This window comes from Brachyistius frenatus, unplaced genomic scaffold, assembly GCF_029030835.1.
Source record: "Brachyistius frenatus isolate BFR_SWC_R1_liver_20210118 unplaced genomic scaffold, ASM2903083v1 Contig_66, whole genome shotgun sequence".
Taxonomy (NCBI): Eukaryota; Metazoa; Chordata; class Actinopteri; family Embiotocidae; genus Brachyistius; species Brachyistius frenatus.
The window spans coordinates 1,829,486-1,844,718 of NW_027210665.1; the positions used below are offsets into that span (position 1 = coordinate 1,829,486).

Sequence of the window (15,233 nt, forward strand, 5' to 3'; positions counted from 1 at the left end):
TAAATATATACTACAATGACTGACTGACATTTTACACTATTACCTGTGAATTGGTGGATTTTGCATATGATATAAATCATATTATCCATGGACTATGAAAAAGCCAGTGTATCTTTTACCGTGCTTTTGTCAGTCCTAAAACTTTAATTGCGAAAAGGGTGGCTTCCCAAGCCATTCAAAGTAGTCATGACACTGTAAATGTAATGACCTACATGACATTAATAGATTACCAACCAAATATGTATTTTATGACATATTTTGTCCCGGATATGGCCCAACCAATTACTCCAGTTATCACTGGGCTATTGCTTTAGAGCTGGACTGTTCCACTTCAACAAAAACAATAAACAGTGATGCCTTGCATACTTTCTCTTACCACATAGTATCCAGATGTCTTGCAGTGAAACATTATCAAATGAGTCAATTTAACATGAACATATCATATTTTACTGGAAGTGTCAAGTTACCCAGGATACATATAACCTGACAATTCTATCAAGATTTGAATTGATCTTCCGACAACTTTTTATTGATGAGGCACCACAGTCAGGTAGTTGATATGCCATCATCAGTCAAATGAGCTTGATTTGCTTACTGTGATGTTCAAGATGATGTCAGTGACAATTTCTTTTAATTAAACAAGTTTTATTTAGAAAAAACAGACAATAGTAACAAACTTGAAACATTAATACAGATTATTTGGTTACAATGACAATATCAGCACCATGGTTATCTTCCTTTGAAGGTTTTCATACTCTATGTTCTCTACTTTGTATGGAGGCAATAAGCAGTAAAAATAATAAATTACTGACATAATTGTTTTTTTGAATTGCTGCAACATTCAATACTTGCTTCAAGTCCATTTGGTATAATTCAGCAAAGCTCACCAAGGATGCAGTAGAACTTGATTTTGTTGTCACCCCTAAACAAATCACACCACCCCACTGTTTCACTTCAAAGTAACAAACTATAATTTATTTTCCAAATATAACTACCTCTTATGTATAAATATTCTGTCATTTCAGCCATAATCGGATAATGTGAGATATGCTTCTGATCAGAATATAATTTGATGAATTTTACGTTAAAGCAGTAAAGAAGAGGGATAGCAGGTAACAGTTCAAGTCATTATGTTCAAAAAGAGAGATTTGTCTTCTTACAGTAGGACTGAATGAAACACTACTTAATCCATTTGTGGTATTATTTTGTACCATTACCTGTACATTTGTTCACGTGAAGGTGTGTGTTTTAATGTATCACCTATATACCTGTATAATGCTGCACTTTAGCTGGTGAGAGAGAATTGCTTTTGTTTCGGGTCGACTTCTCTGTTTAATGTGTTATAATGTTTTATAAAGTGTATGGAGTGGTTTTAGTTCAGAGCAAAATTGTGTTTTAATTTGAATTCCATGATTTTTTTTTTTCACAAAACAGTTTCTTAACAGCACTACACCCATCTGCAAACATTAAAACATAAAATTAACATTACATTCTTACTCTTTGAATCTCACTCAAGAGCAGTAGTCAGTTAGCAACATACTCGCTCGGGTTGTTCATTACTTAGTTTTGACCATCTAAGCTTTGTGTTTTGAATTGCCATTAATTGTCACAGACCTATAACAGGTGTCTTTGACGTGTGCATTTCCATTATGCACTTCTTAATTTCAGAATCTGCTCACAAACAGTATTTTACAAATATAATTATTTTTTGGAAATCTACTGAGGAGCTTGAGAAAATTTTCATTGGAAATTAGAATTGGACTAATCTCTTTCCAAAACATTTGCAGGCTACACAACTAGAAATGTGTTTACCTTTAAAATAAAACAGGTACATACTACTGTAATGCAAACCTTATAACAATCTTGCTGTTATCAATAGAACGACAAAAACTGTGTTCATATAAAGGTATGCATGCAAAAATATTGGTTTATGTCTTCATGTTTTCTACTGTCTTTCACATTCTTTGCGACATGGGGTAGCTGCCAATTTTGAAAACGTGCAGGGACTAAATTTGCCACTGTTGAAACAGTGTAATTCACACTGTACAGTTTGTTTTATCATCTTTTACATACACTTCACATGTTCCCTACATGTTTGTACCGTATAACAAATTGCACTCTTCAGGGTTTCTGGCGCATTTATGTATAAAAATACATCTGGAGCCATCTTTGAGGTGATCTTTGCATGTCATTTGTGCATTCTTATACATCTCATATGATTCCCAATTAAAATGGCTATTAGGCTTTACAGTATAAAGGTACATACAGGCCGTCAAACATTTCCTTAAAACATTTTATCTTGTCCTCTCATCTCTGTTGACGAGCTCAACAGTTTGTTGATTCTACGTTAAAAGACTGTTCAGCTGAGGGTAATTTATGATCATGTTTTATATTATACAAAAATAAGCTCCCACATCATTCTCATTGAAGCTTCTCTCTCCCTGGAGTTTGTGGTTTTACATTGGATATAACAGGTACCCGGAAAAGGAGGAATGCACATACTGCCCAGCATATAGTCCTGAGGCCTGATCTGAGGGCATCTGAATATACACAGTGTCCCCGGGTTGTAGAGGTAGGACTGCACTCCCTGACGCTTGGTCTAGGATACCCTTTTTGTATTCATCATATGTATACATCACCGGCTCATTGTTTCTCATCAGAGCCACCCACACATTCGCTCCTTTGCAATGAATGTGGTAGGAAAAGTAATAAATGCCAGGAATGTCACAGGTGAAAATCCCTGTCTGTGGGTTGTAGTTTTGGCGACCGTTGTACAAGAGCTTGTCAAAGACGACTGGAGTGCTCACAGGTGGAAAGGGAGTTGTTGCTACAGCTGTGAATGCGGGCATTTCCAACCCACTGGGACCCATTACTTCTGCCCCATTACCTCCGTACTTGCCCTTCTTACCATAACTTCCGGCCTTAACACCATCTAGTCCTGGGCCCATCTCAGAGAGCACTCCTGCCATATCAGGAGACAGACCAGATGCTCCGGGTGGGCCTGGTGGTCCAGGGAGGCCAGGCTGACCTGGTTGTCCGGAGGGTCCGGACGGGCCCTCTTTTCCCGGGGGACCTATTGGACCAATTAGACCTGGACTTCCCTCAGCTGCAATGCCTGGTGAACCTGGAGGACCGTTATCTCCTTTTGGTCCAGGTAGACCAGGAGCCCCAATTGGTCCTGCTGCACCATCCATTCCTGGGATTCCTTTTGGACCCTGTGGTCCCACTTCACCAGGTAGTCCACCTTGTCCTTTTGGACCAGGAAGTCCTGGAAGAGCAGGAGTACCAGGGAGACCTTTATGCCCGTCGTCTCCTTTGTCACCACTTGGCCCTGGTGGACCTTTTGGTCCTGGCTGTCCACGTTCTCCTGGCAGACCAGCCTTACCAGGCATTCCTGAAGGACCAGGGTCACCTTGGGTTCCATCAAGCCCTTTAGGTCCTCCCTCTCCACAGTCTCCTTTAGGACCAGGTGTACCTATACCTCCTGGGGGTCCCATTGATCCTGAAGGACCTGGTGGGCCATTTGATCCAGGGGGTCCAAGCATACCAGGTAGTCCTCCATGACCTTTATCTCCCTTTGATCCAGGAGATCCAGGTGGCCCACCCATACCTTTATCACCTTTTGGTCCTGGGATTCCTGGTTTGCTAAATCCTGGTAATCCAGCCTTTCCTGGCAAACCTGGTGGTCCCGGATAACCTTTCCCACCTGGCATTCCTGGCTGTCCCGGCAGTCCATTTTGACCTGGCTTTCCTTGACCAGGGAGACCTGGTGGCCCAGGCTGTCCTCCTTCACCAGGTGGCCCAGCAAGTCCTGGCTGTCCAGGCTGTCCTTTTTCACCTGGTGGTCCTTGTGGGCCTGGTGCCCCATTCAACCCAGGTTTTCCAAAACCAGGCAGTCCTCTTGAGCCAGCAGGTCCAGGGGGCCCTGGGAGCCCTTTGTGACCTGGTTGTCCTGGCTGTCCCATTCCTTTGTCTCCTTTGGGTCCCGGTAATCCTGGTAGTCCTGGCAGACCTTTGTGACCTGGCTCTGCTTTGGGCCCTGGCTGACCAGGTAATCCCTGAACTCCTGGTTTACCTATTCCTGGAAGCCCAGGTGGTCCTGGAGCACCTTGAGCCCCGGGCTGTCCAGCTGGCCCATCTTCACCTCTAGGGCCCATTTCTCCTTGAGGCCCTGTCTCACCATTTCCTCCTGGCTTTCCTGGAAGCCCAGGTAAACCTGGTTTTCCCATTCCAGGCCCTCCTGGTGGACCAGGAGGTCCAGGTCGTCCTGCAGGTCCTGGCTGTCCATTTCCTGGAGGCCCAGGAGGTCCTGGTGGTCCCTCCGGTCCAGGTGGCCCAGTTGGGCCGGGCTCCCCCAGTGGAACTCCCTCAGCTCCACGAGGGATTGTCTGACCTGTGAGAGATGAGATCAATATTCGGCCAGAAATTATATATGGACAAATGTTTGGTTATGAAGTTATGAAGCACACACATGCACACAACAATTATACATAGTTGAGCGTAAGAAACACTTCCCATAAATACTTTTTGGGTAATTGAAGCAGCACTGCAGCAAACACCCTATTATATTCTACAAAAAATAAGAAATTATTTGTGCACTTGTCAGGTTTTTAGCTGGTAATGTCAAATGTTAAAAGTCTGATTATTGGCTTTTCTCTGGTAAAAATGTTGACTTTCTCACCTTTGTCTTGGCCACCATTATAGCCACCGGCGCCGCCTCCTTTTCGAGCATTGTCTTTGCCTTTGTGCATAGGCATCTGGGGTAGCTCCTTCCTGTAGTGGGGATACTGCATATAGGGCATCTCTTTGCCGAGATACTGTTGCTGAGGAAAGCCTTCTTTGCCCATGCCCATGTGTTGGAGGTGCTGCATCGGCTGGTATGGTTGAGGGTGCTGTTTGTGTCCGTAGTATGCCCCGCCACTCACATACGTAAGTACTCCAATCTGTAGCAGTGTCAGGAGGAAGGGGGCAGGGAGGGGAGACATGGCCAAGGCCTGTATGGAAGAAGACAAGATATGAGATAAAGCTGCAGCGAATTTCACAGCACGTTTGATGCCGGGATTGCAGTTATGGGAGTGGCCACAGAGAGAAACATTTTTTAAATCGTGCGCACTAAATACAAAATCAAGGCCACGAGATACTAAATCATGCCCACGAATTAGTAAACCGTGCAGACCAAATAGCATTTTGTTCCCACGTTTTAATTAATTTGTGTGCACGAGATAAGTTTCGATATAGAGAGACAGCACAGCACAACAGGCTTTCTCCTCTCAGCATGAAGTCCAACTGTCAGTTGATCATCTGTAAAGTCGATAGCATCCTCAAAGTTAGCATATTGCCAACGATATAATCCATAAACTCTCAATATCATCATTATTGCCTTTTACTAACAATATTCCTTTGCATCCCTTGTGTTACAGCTGTCCTTAGTTGTTGTCAGCGTGGCCATCATAGCCAGTCTGACTAATCAGTGACAGATATGGATATGATCAGTATGAAATGGCATGTGATGTGTACAAAATTTTTATCGCTGGTTTTCCTCGGTGCATACATACATACACTGCCATTACAGACCATCAGAAGATAGACAATAATGAGAAAACACCCCGACGTCTTTGAAAATAATGTCAACGCCACGAGAAAACATCTGATGCTACGATAATAGCAATCGTTTACTCACTCAATGTATTTATACATAGTATAGTGTCTGTATTAGTCTTTTGAAATCAATATTTAGTCTCTGTTAACTAAGAACAGGGAATGCAAAGCATGATTGTTAGTAAAAGGCAATGATGGCCTCAATTTAGTATTTTGTGCGTATGAGTTAATTCAAACGTGGGACCAAAATACTATCTCGTGCTCACAATTTAGTAATTTGCGCCCTCGCTTTAGTAATTCGTGCGCATGATTTATTTATTTTGTCTCCATGGCCACTCCGGGGTTCCGTAGTTATGCATTTCCTGCAAAATCAATAATGTCTTCAAGTAAGTAATTCCATATGTAAAGTATTGGCAAGGAGGGGCACTGTCTCCCTCTGCTGGATATTTGTTGGATCTACACAACGGACCTACACTGTACATAGCCACTGTTACAATAATGTCACGGGCAGACAAAAAAAAATACATTTCTTTTTATGATCAAATCTACAAAAACAAACAAAATATATTGTAAGAGTAAATGCGCTTTGCAGGTGGCAAAGTTGGTATCTCTATCACGTTAAATAATTGATTAAATATTCTAGAAAACCACCATAAATATAATGACACCCTGGACAAATTTTAACCTTAATAATGATTATTATTATATATTTGAGATCATTCATTCAGCATTTTTTTTTCTATAAACTCGTAGTGCTTTGTATCTCATTGCAACTTTATCAAGATGACATCCATGGTATGTTAAACAGTGTTGTAGTCCACTGGTGGTGATTTATAACCTTCTAAATAACTTAAATGTGTTTAAATTTCAAACTTGGCTAATACCAAGCTACAGTTTGTCAGGTAAGGTCTCACATGCCCTCCAAACCATCGAGACCTGGCATAAATAGCACACATCAGATAATAAGAAATGTGTCACTCAAATGCAAGCACATATTAATGTTGTCCACGAGAGGGAACCATACTAAATGTCACACACAATATATCTTTTTGGGTGAATCTGTCCTGCAAGAGCACACATAATATCTTTAAATCTCACCAGAATATGTTCAATGCTGTTGGAGGCAAAGATGCTTAAATACCATGGCCACAATTTTGTGTTGGCACATATTGGCTTACACTAAATTGCCTTTTCAGTAATGTGACTACATCATAGGCCAGCAGATGTGCACATATTTATACGACATAGAGACTCAGTCATAACTCTGTCACACTTAAATGATCAGCAGGATTTATAGTTTGAATGACTGAGATGAGTGACAAGAAAGCATTTTGGTATTTTTAGACACAGTCAATGTTTTGAACACTCGAGTTTGGTTTTTCTTTTTACAAGCGTGTGAAGTATTTCTGCCACCTTCAAGCCAACTCAGTGGTGTGCACACCCCTCCTGTTGGTATTATTAGGAGCATTTGTTTCATTCCTGCCTCACTGCAACCACTGACACAAAAACAAAACAATAAAAATGCTCATTAATGGTGCAAAAAAAGGTATCTCATGGTGAGAAATTTCTACAGCCACCTGGAGTCCCCATCATAAGTACGGGTACTACCAGGATGCCACCCCCTTTTCCCACCGCAAACCGTAAATCATCTCCAGTTAACTCTGCTGAGAAATAGAGGAAGAATCCATTCATTTCTCATTGCCTCTTGTTTTGGCCTGCAGTCAGATGTCTGGTCCAAAAATACATTTTTGAGCAAGCAGAGTTGCAGTCGAGCTGTGCAGTTCAGACCAACTACTTATGTTTTACATCCATTAATTACTCTCCTGTTCTCTGCTTTAAATGGTCAGTAAAGGGGCAAAGTGTTTCCTTCACGACACTGAACATTAATTCGTCTTTCAGCTGCTGTTCTAACTGTGTACTGGCTTTATTCAGTCATTCTTATAAGTACCATTTCCATCTTGGTCTCAAGCCACTTACTTCCAGCCTAACTCCCTTGGCCAGCTTCAAATGTGATCTCGGTGCCAGTTGTATTCTGGCCAACTCATTTGTAGGATTTCTAATTCACATCCTCCGTGTCCACTCCGTCACTGGCTCTGTATTTTCTCTGCCCTTTGACCTTTTCTCAGTCGTCTGGTGATTTTGACATGGCCGTGCCACTGTCTCCCCTGATGAGAGCTGGCCTTTGAAGGAAGTCCACCTAGTTTCCAGGATGACAGACGCCAGACATGCCAAAGAGTCCAGACGAATGCCACAAACTTTTCTCAACAAGAAATGGAACCTATTTTTGCCTGCCGGGTGGAAGACATGGTTTGTTCCCAGTGTGCTTATCAGCAGAAAAAAAATCTGTGACGTCTGCAGAAGTTGCTGGAGTGGGGGGAGGAATAAAGTTGGTGATTATAACGTGTGACACAAGCTGAGCATCAAGTCTTTCCCGTCCTCTGTATGAGGCTGCATTATGGTTGTTTTGTCAGGATGTTATCTCTTATCTGATATGATATCATAATAGAAATAAATGGAGCATAATAAGAGAAAGAGGAAGGGAAGAATGTATACTGAAGGGTAAAAAAGATGGGAGAAAATGTTTGGTAAGAGAAGACCAGAGGATGTTTCAGCAATGGAAACACAGTAAAATGAAGTCTAACTGAATACATAAGCATGAAGATGGTTAATATCTGAGTATAATAAGTATGATAATCTGAAGAATTGATTTTTGTCTTTACTAACAAAGTGCACACATAGTTCTTTACAAAAGATGACACGGCATACTTGTGTTCAGGTTAGAAATGTGTTCTCTTTGAGAGTTGGGGCCGGATGCTGCGGTCGGAAGACAGAGATGCATTGATCTTGAGATATTTGTCAGGTTCAAATATTCAGACATTCTTTTGACAGCAAATACTTAGAGCTAGAAATCCATCAAAAGCTCCTGAAGAAACTCTGAAAACTTTCACCTACTATCTATTGGCATGGCGGATGCAGTCGCTGTTCGCAACTTTCCACAACATAACAAACAAGCTTCATGTTGTCAAATACACAGGTCTTAATGAGAGGACAATAAAAACATGATTCATCAAAAAGATTGTATTTACAAGTGCATGAAATTCAGTATTGAAATGTGTGAACAAGGGTTCAAGCTAACATTGGTAATAAAAACGTCTGATTCAGACCTGATCGCAGATATTTACCCACAAATTGATATAATAAATCCTGCTCATCTTTCTTAAAATGAATCCTGTTCTGTCTCCACTGTGAAAGCAGTTTGACACATTTTCACAAATGGTTTTTCATCAAAGACCATTGAACAAATAACTCAGCAGCTTTCACTGAGTTTTCTGCCAAGAGAAATGAAATCAGTGACGACTGTTTTCTCTGACTTGCATACAAAAAAATTCACAGAATATGTGAATAATGTAAAAATGTAATTAGATAATAACCAGAAAGAAAATTCATTTTTAATGGATAATTAGGAGAGATGGCGATATCAGAGATGGACAATGTATGATATATAAGATGATATAAAATAGTATAATAACTAACACCATATATACATAACAAACATAAGAAAATAAATGTGACAGGTTTACTACCTCAGTGTCAGTGTATGTGTGCGTGTGTGTGCGTGTGTGTGCGTGTGTGTGCGTGTGTGTGTGTGTGTGTGTGTGTGCACGCATAGGTGTTTTTAAAGTAGCGGAAATATTCTGACAAAACTTGCATCTGTAAATCAGAGGGACCGTACAACGAGAGGTCTGTTCAGTGTCACATAGCAACGCCCTATGGAAACACCTTCTGTCTTTACCTGGTGTGCTTCTCTTCAACACATTATTCTACCGAAGTGTTGCCTCCCGAGTGACTTGTTCATACAGCAGGGTCACTTTCAGACATAAACCAGCAATTTCCACGTGTTCACTTGTTGTTAGAGAAAACAGGGAGAGAAGGGTGAGTTATACCAAAGTGACAATAGAAGTCTGTTATAATGATCAGTTATTTTCCAGTGATAGTGTCATCCCTCTTTGTCCATACAGATGACTGACAGGGTGTCACATATAAATGTGGCACAGCTGTGACAAGTCATGATGGCGTTGAGTAATGTGTTTGTAGAGGTTTGCAGTTTAATTTTTCATGTGCTGGTGTCAAGCAGTTTGACTCCCACCCATGATGACTCTCTGACAAGAAGTCATTTGTAACAGCGACCAAACAGGACCAGCAACCATGTTCTACATTTTCACTTCAGGCAGATGCCACTCATGTGTCACTCAGTTCACACCCTTCTCATACCGGTTTGTTTATGAGGCAGAGGAAATGCACACACATATACAGCACTGACAAGATTGGAGAGGAAAGCAAAAACGGCACCTGAGTTGACACACACTGACAGAATGACTGTTCAGTGTTTCCTCTCGCATAAAAGGTTGGACAGAGAGCTGTGTCGAGGGCCGACATATGACACGAGTTTGTGACACCACAAACTTACAGAATTCCAAATGGCTCGTCCAATACAGGCATTGTAACGCTTTCACAGTATTTACCTAGACTTGCTTTATCATCAAAACAAATGGAATGGAAATAAATGGAAATCAGAATTTTTTTTTTTTTTTACAATATAAGACCTAAAAAAAACCAGCTAACAGTTTCTGGAAAGTTATCAGGTCATCTTGTTCACTTTGACACAGCAGTCCTTAAAACAATTTGATTTTTGGAAATGATCTCACACTACTGGCATGTTTTTCACGTATTTTTGAGATCGTGGTATTCAGTAATTGACATCAAGACAAGAGTCTGCCATGCACATAGTTCTGTGAGGCTGTACTGCACTGAGCCACATGCTCACATGTTAATGTTTAGCAGGTATTTAAGATAGAACAGCAGAAGACATGAATATCATTAGTTTGAGATTAGTCATAAACCAAATATGATGTCTGACCGAATGATGGCACCAGATGAAAAGATCACGAATGTTTTCTAATTTATTTTGGATACGACTTGAACGTGTGGACCAACTTTCACAGGAGTGCATTTAACTGCTGCTGAGATGTTTCACTAAAAAACACAAACATTAACCTCGGGGTGGCACTACAACTGAAGTCAATAGATCATCGAAATCTTCAGGAATCATCCCTCTCAGGGTCATGACGTTCGTGCAAGATTTCATGACAATCCATCGAATAGTTACTGAGATATTTCAGACAAATGAGACAGATTGTAGCGTGGCGAACAAAAGCTCATCGAGAGACAACTAATTTAATCTTGCTCTGGCTGCTGTATGAGTAGAAAATAGTACATTAGAAGATTATTCATTTACTTTTTGGACACTTACAATATCACCTTTGCTGAGTGTCATTCAAACTGGCCCAGTATGAGAAGACAGTCCAGGGGGACAAGGACGTACAAATATCTGCCATTAGGATCCTGATTTTCCCACATCTGCTGCTACAATCATTATGTGTCTGGACATACACCACTGAGCTCTCACCATGTGCTGCCTGACCCAGACAGTTTAAAAAATAAGCAAAGCTCAAAGCTGTCTACCTTGTATGTGTCATGTATGTGTTTGAATGTGTATCTGTGTGCCTCTGTCTCCTTGACTGCTTCCAGATGTCCATCTTTTTGACATTTCACATAAACGAAACACAGTCAATTGTTCATCAGGTGCGTGACGTGAGAGGACTTGTGGGCGTCATATGGCTGTAAGCTGTCATTTCTACTGAGTCAACCCTCACCCAGTGGAAACTGAGGTGTTGGCTACTGCGATTTATACAAGCTGCGATGTCCAGGATCTCATTAAAATTGCAGCAGCTGTGCAGCCCCCCCAGACAAACGTGTAAAGTTGTGTAAGTGTGTAGCTCTTGTGATTTGCCGCCACTTGCTGGAAGGAATGCAGCAAGAGAACATTAAAAACACATATTTCCATTAAGTTGCCTCAAACATGATGGAAGAATGCACTTTTAGATCTAGTTACAAACAAAAGGAAAGAAACAGTAAAGAAATAAAGAAACAAAATTACATGTTCAACCTTAAAATATCTTTTGAAGAAAAAAACGATTTATTATGAAGCAAATGTATTTGAAATATGTAATTTTTTTCTGTACCTTCCGAAACTTGTGGTATCAGGATGAACATTAGGTAGTATTAAGAATAGTGGTGATTATAATGTGGAGTTATATTGTCAAAACTGTCTAATAGTGAGCTTGAGAGTTTAGAACAGATGTTTATTTTCAGATGTCAAAATTGTATGAGGAGAAATTAGAGAATGATTTCATACATTTATATCAGAAAGATTGTTATCTAGGAAAATCAGGGAAGACAAATAACAATGTCATTGGTACTGTCTCTTATGGATATTATAGTATTGTAATCTGTATCGTAACTCCTCAATAGACAAAAATGGAGGACAGGAAAAGAGGAAGCGATAATGATGAAGAGAGGCAGTTGGCTGATTCATGGAAACACACCTGTGTCTCGTGTCCTGGATGTATAGTGCCCCCCCCACACACACACACACACAAAAGCATGCACATATATATACGTGATGGATCTCAGATGATGGATAGGACAACCTAATACACACAGTGATGCAGTGTGCCACATTCTCACCCAGAAGCACTTTTAATCTTCCCTTGCATTAAACCAGGATGGTAATATAAGCAGTGCGTCTCCCGCCATCATGTCTCCAGACACATCTGTCAGAGAGACTTTTCTCACCGTCTCCCTTTCTTCCTGTGTCTCTGTGTGCACAGAGCCATGTCTGTTCTGCTCCATCAGCCTCATCTTTCCTCTTTCTGTCTCCGTCTGTCTGCTTGCCCTCGCCGGCCCTTTTTCTCCCCTCGGAAACATCCTGGTTCAGTGACCTGAGGCCACTCAGTCACCTTGCAGACTGTGGTGGAGGTCAGAGGACAAGACAGTCTGTTTCTTCAAACCACCATGCTGACACACCAGGGAGAACAACGGCACAAAAGTCCAGAGGGAATGAGACGTTCTGCTCATGTTTTATGTTTGTGCATGTGAAAAGGAAGCTTTAAAGCTAAATTACACTTCACTCTGCATTTAAGAAACAGCGAGACCGACTAAAAGTTAGCGTTTAAATCCCCACCGGATATGTTTGGCAAACCACTCCACCTTCCTCTCTGCACCGCAAACCATTGACAAATTTATACTTAAGCCAGCAGTACCTTTACACTCAATCTTGGTAACTGCCCCACTGGTGGTTGTGGTTTCTCAGTGGAAGGGAAAAACATTTGCAGCTCCTCGCCTCCCTAAACGCAGCTTTTATCACAAAGCACACCTTGTAAAATTAACACCTCTTCAAGTCACGCTGCAAACGTCCTCATTCAAACAAACCCCGCACACAAGAAAGAGCAACACAGCCCCTTCACACATACACACACGCACACACACACGCACGCACGCACGCACGCACGCACGCACGCACACACACACACACACACACACACACACACACACACACACACACACACACACACACACACTGCCACAGCTGTGCAGCTAAATGACCAAAGTGTTTACTTCTTTCCCTCTCCTTTACACGACCATCATTCTTGGTTTTCATAGCGTTCTTTTGTCCTTTTGTTCTGTGCATTCCTGGAGTTTGCTGAATAATGCATATAGCGGGGTGCAATGTTATATATGCACACACACACACTCCATTTGAAAGGTTACTTTTTGTGCACAGGGCCAGCTACATTTTAAGGTCTCACCTTGTCCAGCACCTTTCACACACTCAGGTCAATCCACGGGCCACATACTGATTTTATACTACAATGCAGTGCAATGCAAGATAAATAAAGAAAAGAGAAAAAGAGAAGGACAGACAGTTTAGCGAGAAAGGATCATTTGTAATTAGTGCTTTAACAAAAAAATGAGAGTAACATTAAAACTCTTACGACTGGCTTGATTAATTATTTGTCGCTGAAAAGATCTGGTAAGAGACAGAGCAAAGGCAAAAGTGCAAAAATCAGACGAGAGGAAAAAGACCAGATCTCAAACCTAACAAAACCGTTTTAATGTGAGAACAGAGATAACTTTTTATCTCATTATTTTGTGCAGATCTTTGTTGATGCCACATATTCACAGCTAAGCCACATGACACAACTGATCAACAATAGTTTCCTTACAGTTCAATCCAAAATCATGGAGCTAAAAAAAAGGTTTCTGTTGTAAGGCAACAGCTCTAAAAACCCAATAGATATGTGTTCCCTCCATATTATCTTTCATGCTATAATCTCCTTCCAACAGGACTGAGGTGAAAGTATAAATTTATCATCGCTCAGTTTAAACCTTTGAGCCTCCAGATCTCGATCTCAGTTTGCACTCTTCACCTAAATATCTGATCAGGAGGTGAGATCCTGATCATAGATAGAATATAAACAAGTCATGGAAGGATTCAACCTTGATTTTTAAGTAGCTGTGTTTGACCAAGGCACCAAACCAACGAGCAACATCAGAGAATGAAAGCATTACCAAGCAAACCAGGCCACAGAGACGGAGCTGCGCCGGGCCGAAGGCAGTGTTTGCTCTGCAGTCTCTTCTCACCAAACTGCCGCTCTTGGCCCGATCACATACAACTGTCAGTTTGCCTTCAACTTTCTGCACACACGCATGCACACTAAGCATTTGAATGGATATTTGCCCTCAGTGCAGGCTCTCACAGATGGATGTATAGCTCACGCTGCGGTGTATCCTGTGCATGCAGCAGGCTTGAGAAACACCCAACTGGCTGAGGCGATGTTCTGCCTGCTTCTCTGCAGAAGGATGATGTGCAGAAATAAAACAAACTCCTCAGACTTTTGTCAGATCCCAAAGCGGCCCAAAAACAACTAGCACTGACACAAAAAACACACAAGCGAGCTTAGACAAAAAAAGGAATAAGAAATATTCATGAACTTTAAATGAGAACTTTAAAACCTTTTTTGTTTATAACCTCATGGTTGAAATGAACTTATTGTAAGTCGCTTTGGATAAAAGCGTCAGCTAAATGAAATGTAATGTAATAACCTCCATCAGCGCTGAAGGACGATACATTACAATGAATTATTTTAACAGACTATAGCCCATCAAACTTGAATATTTTCATTATGCATTGTTGAGCATTTATAATTATATAGTAAAGAAAATTCAAATGTACTCATTAGAACATGTGTTGGAGGGATATTAGACAGTGGAACAACAGTGGCAACTAAACTCACACAAAACTCATGAAAAGCAATAAAACCACCTTCATGCAGTACAAAATATACTAACATAAATCATACAAATAAAAAGCTAATGCAGATAAAAGTGTGATGTATATAAAACTTTAGATTTCTTGAGAATCTTACCTTTGTGAGTGGCCGTTTATGGGGAAATAATCACTGCAGTCACAGACAGAATAGCAGGCAGACAGACAACCACAGAGGGAACCCTGGCATATGTGCTCATAACAGACACACACCTTGTGGACAGCTTTTATCTGCTGCAGGGTGGAGTCACTGTGGTGGGTGGGAGACAGAAAGAGAGAGAGGGAGAGAGGGGAAGGGAGGGATGGAGGAAGGGATGGAGGGATGGGGGATTTGACAGAGAGAAAATACAACCTCCCAAAAAGTTATGCCATAATTTATAGCAGAAAAATACGCTCACATCCCCCT

At 41.2% G+C, this 15,233-nt stretch overlaps 1 protein-coding gene across 1 annotated transcript; it reads right to left on the reverse strand.

Annotated features, from left to right (window-relative positions):
• Positions 1-2,456: 2,456 nt before the first annotated feature.
• col8a1a (collagen, type VIII, alpha 1a) lies at positions 2,457-4,985 on the reverse strand. Its single transcript, XM_069707075.1, has 2 exons — positions 4,682-4,985; positions 2,457-4,393 (listed from the first exon to the last, which is right to left on the reverse strand). The coding sequence occupies exons 1-2, from the start codon at positions 4,983-4,985 to the stop codon at positions 2,457-2,459; spliced, it is 2,241 nt and encodes a 746-aa protein (XP_069563176.1).
• Positions 4,986-15,233: the final 10,248 nt, after the last annotated feature.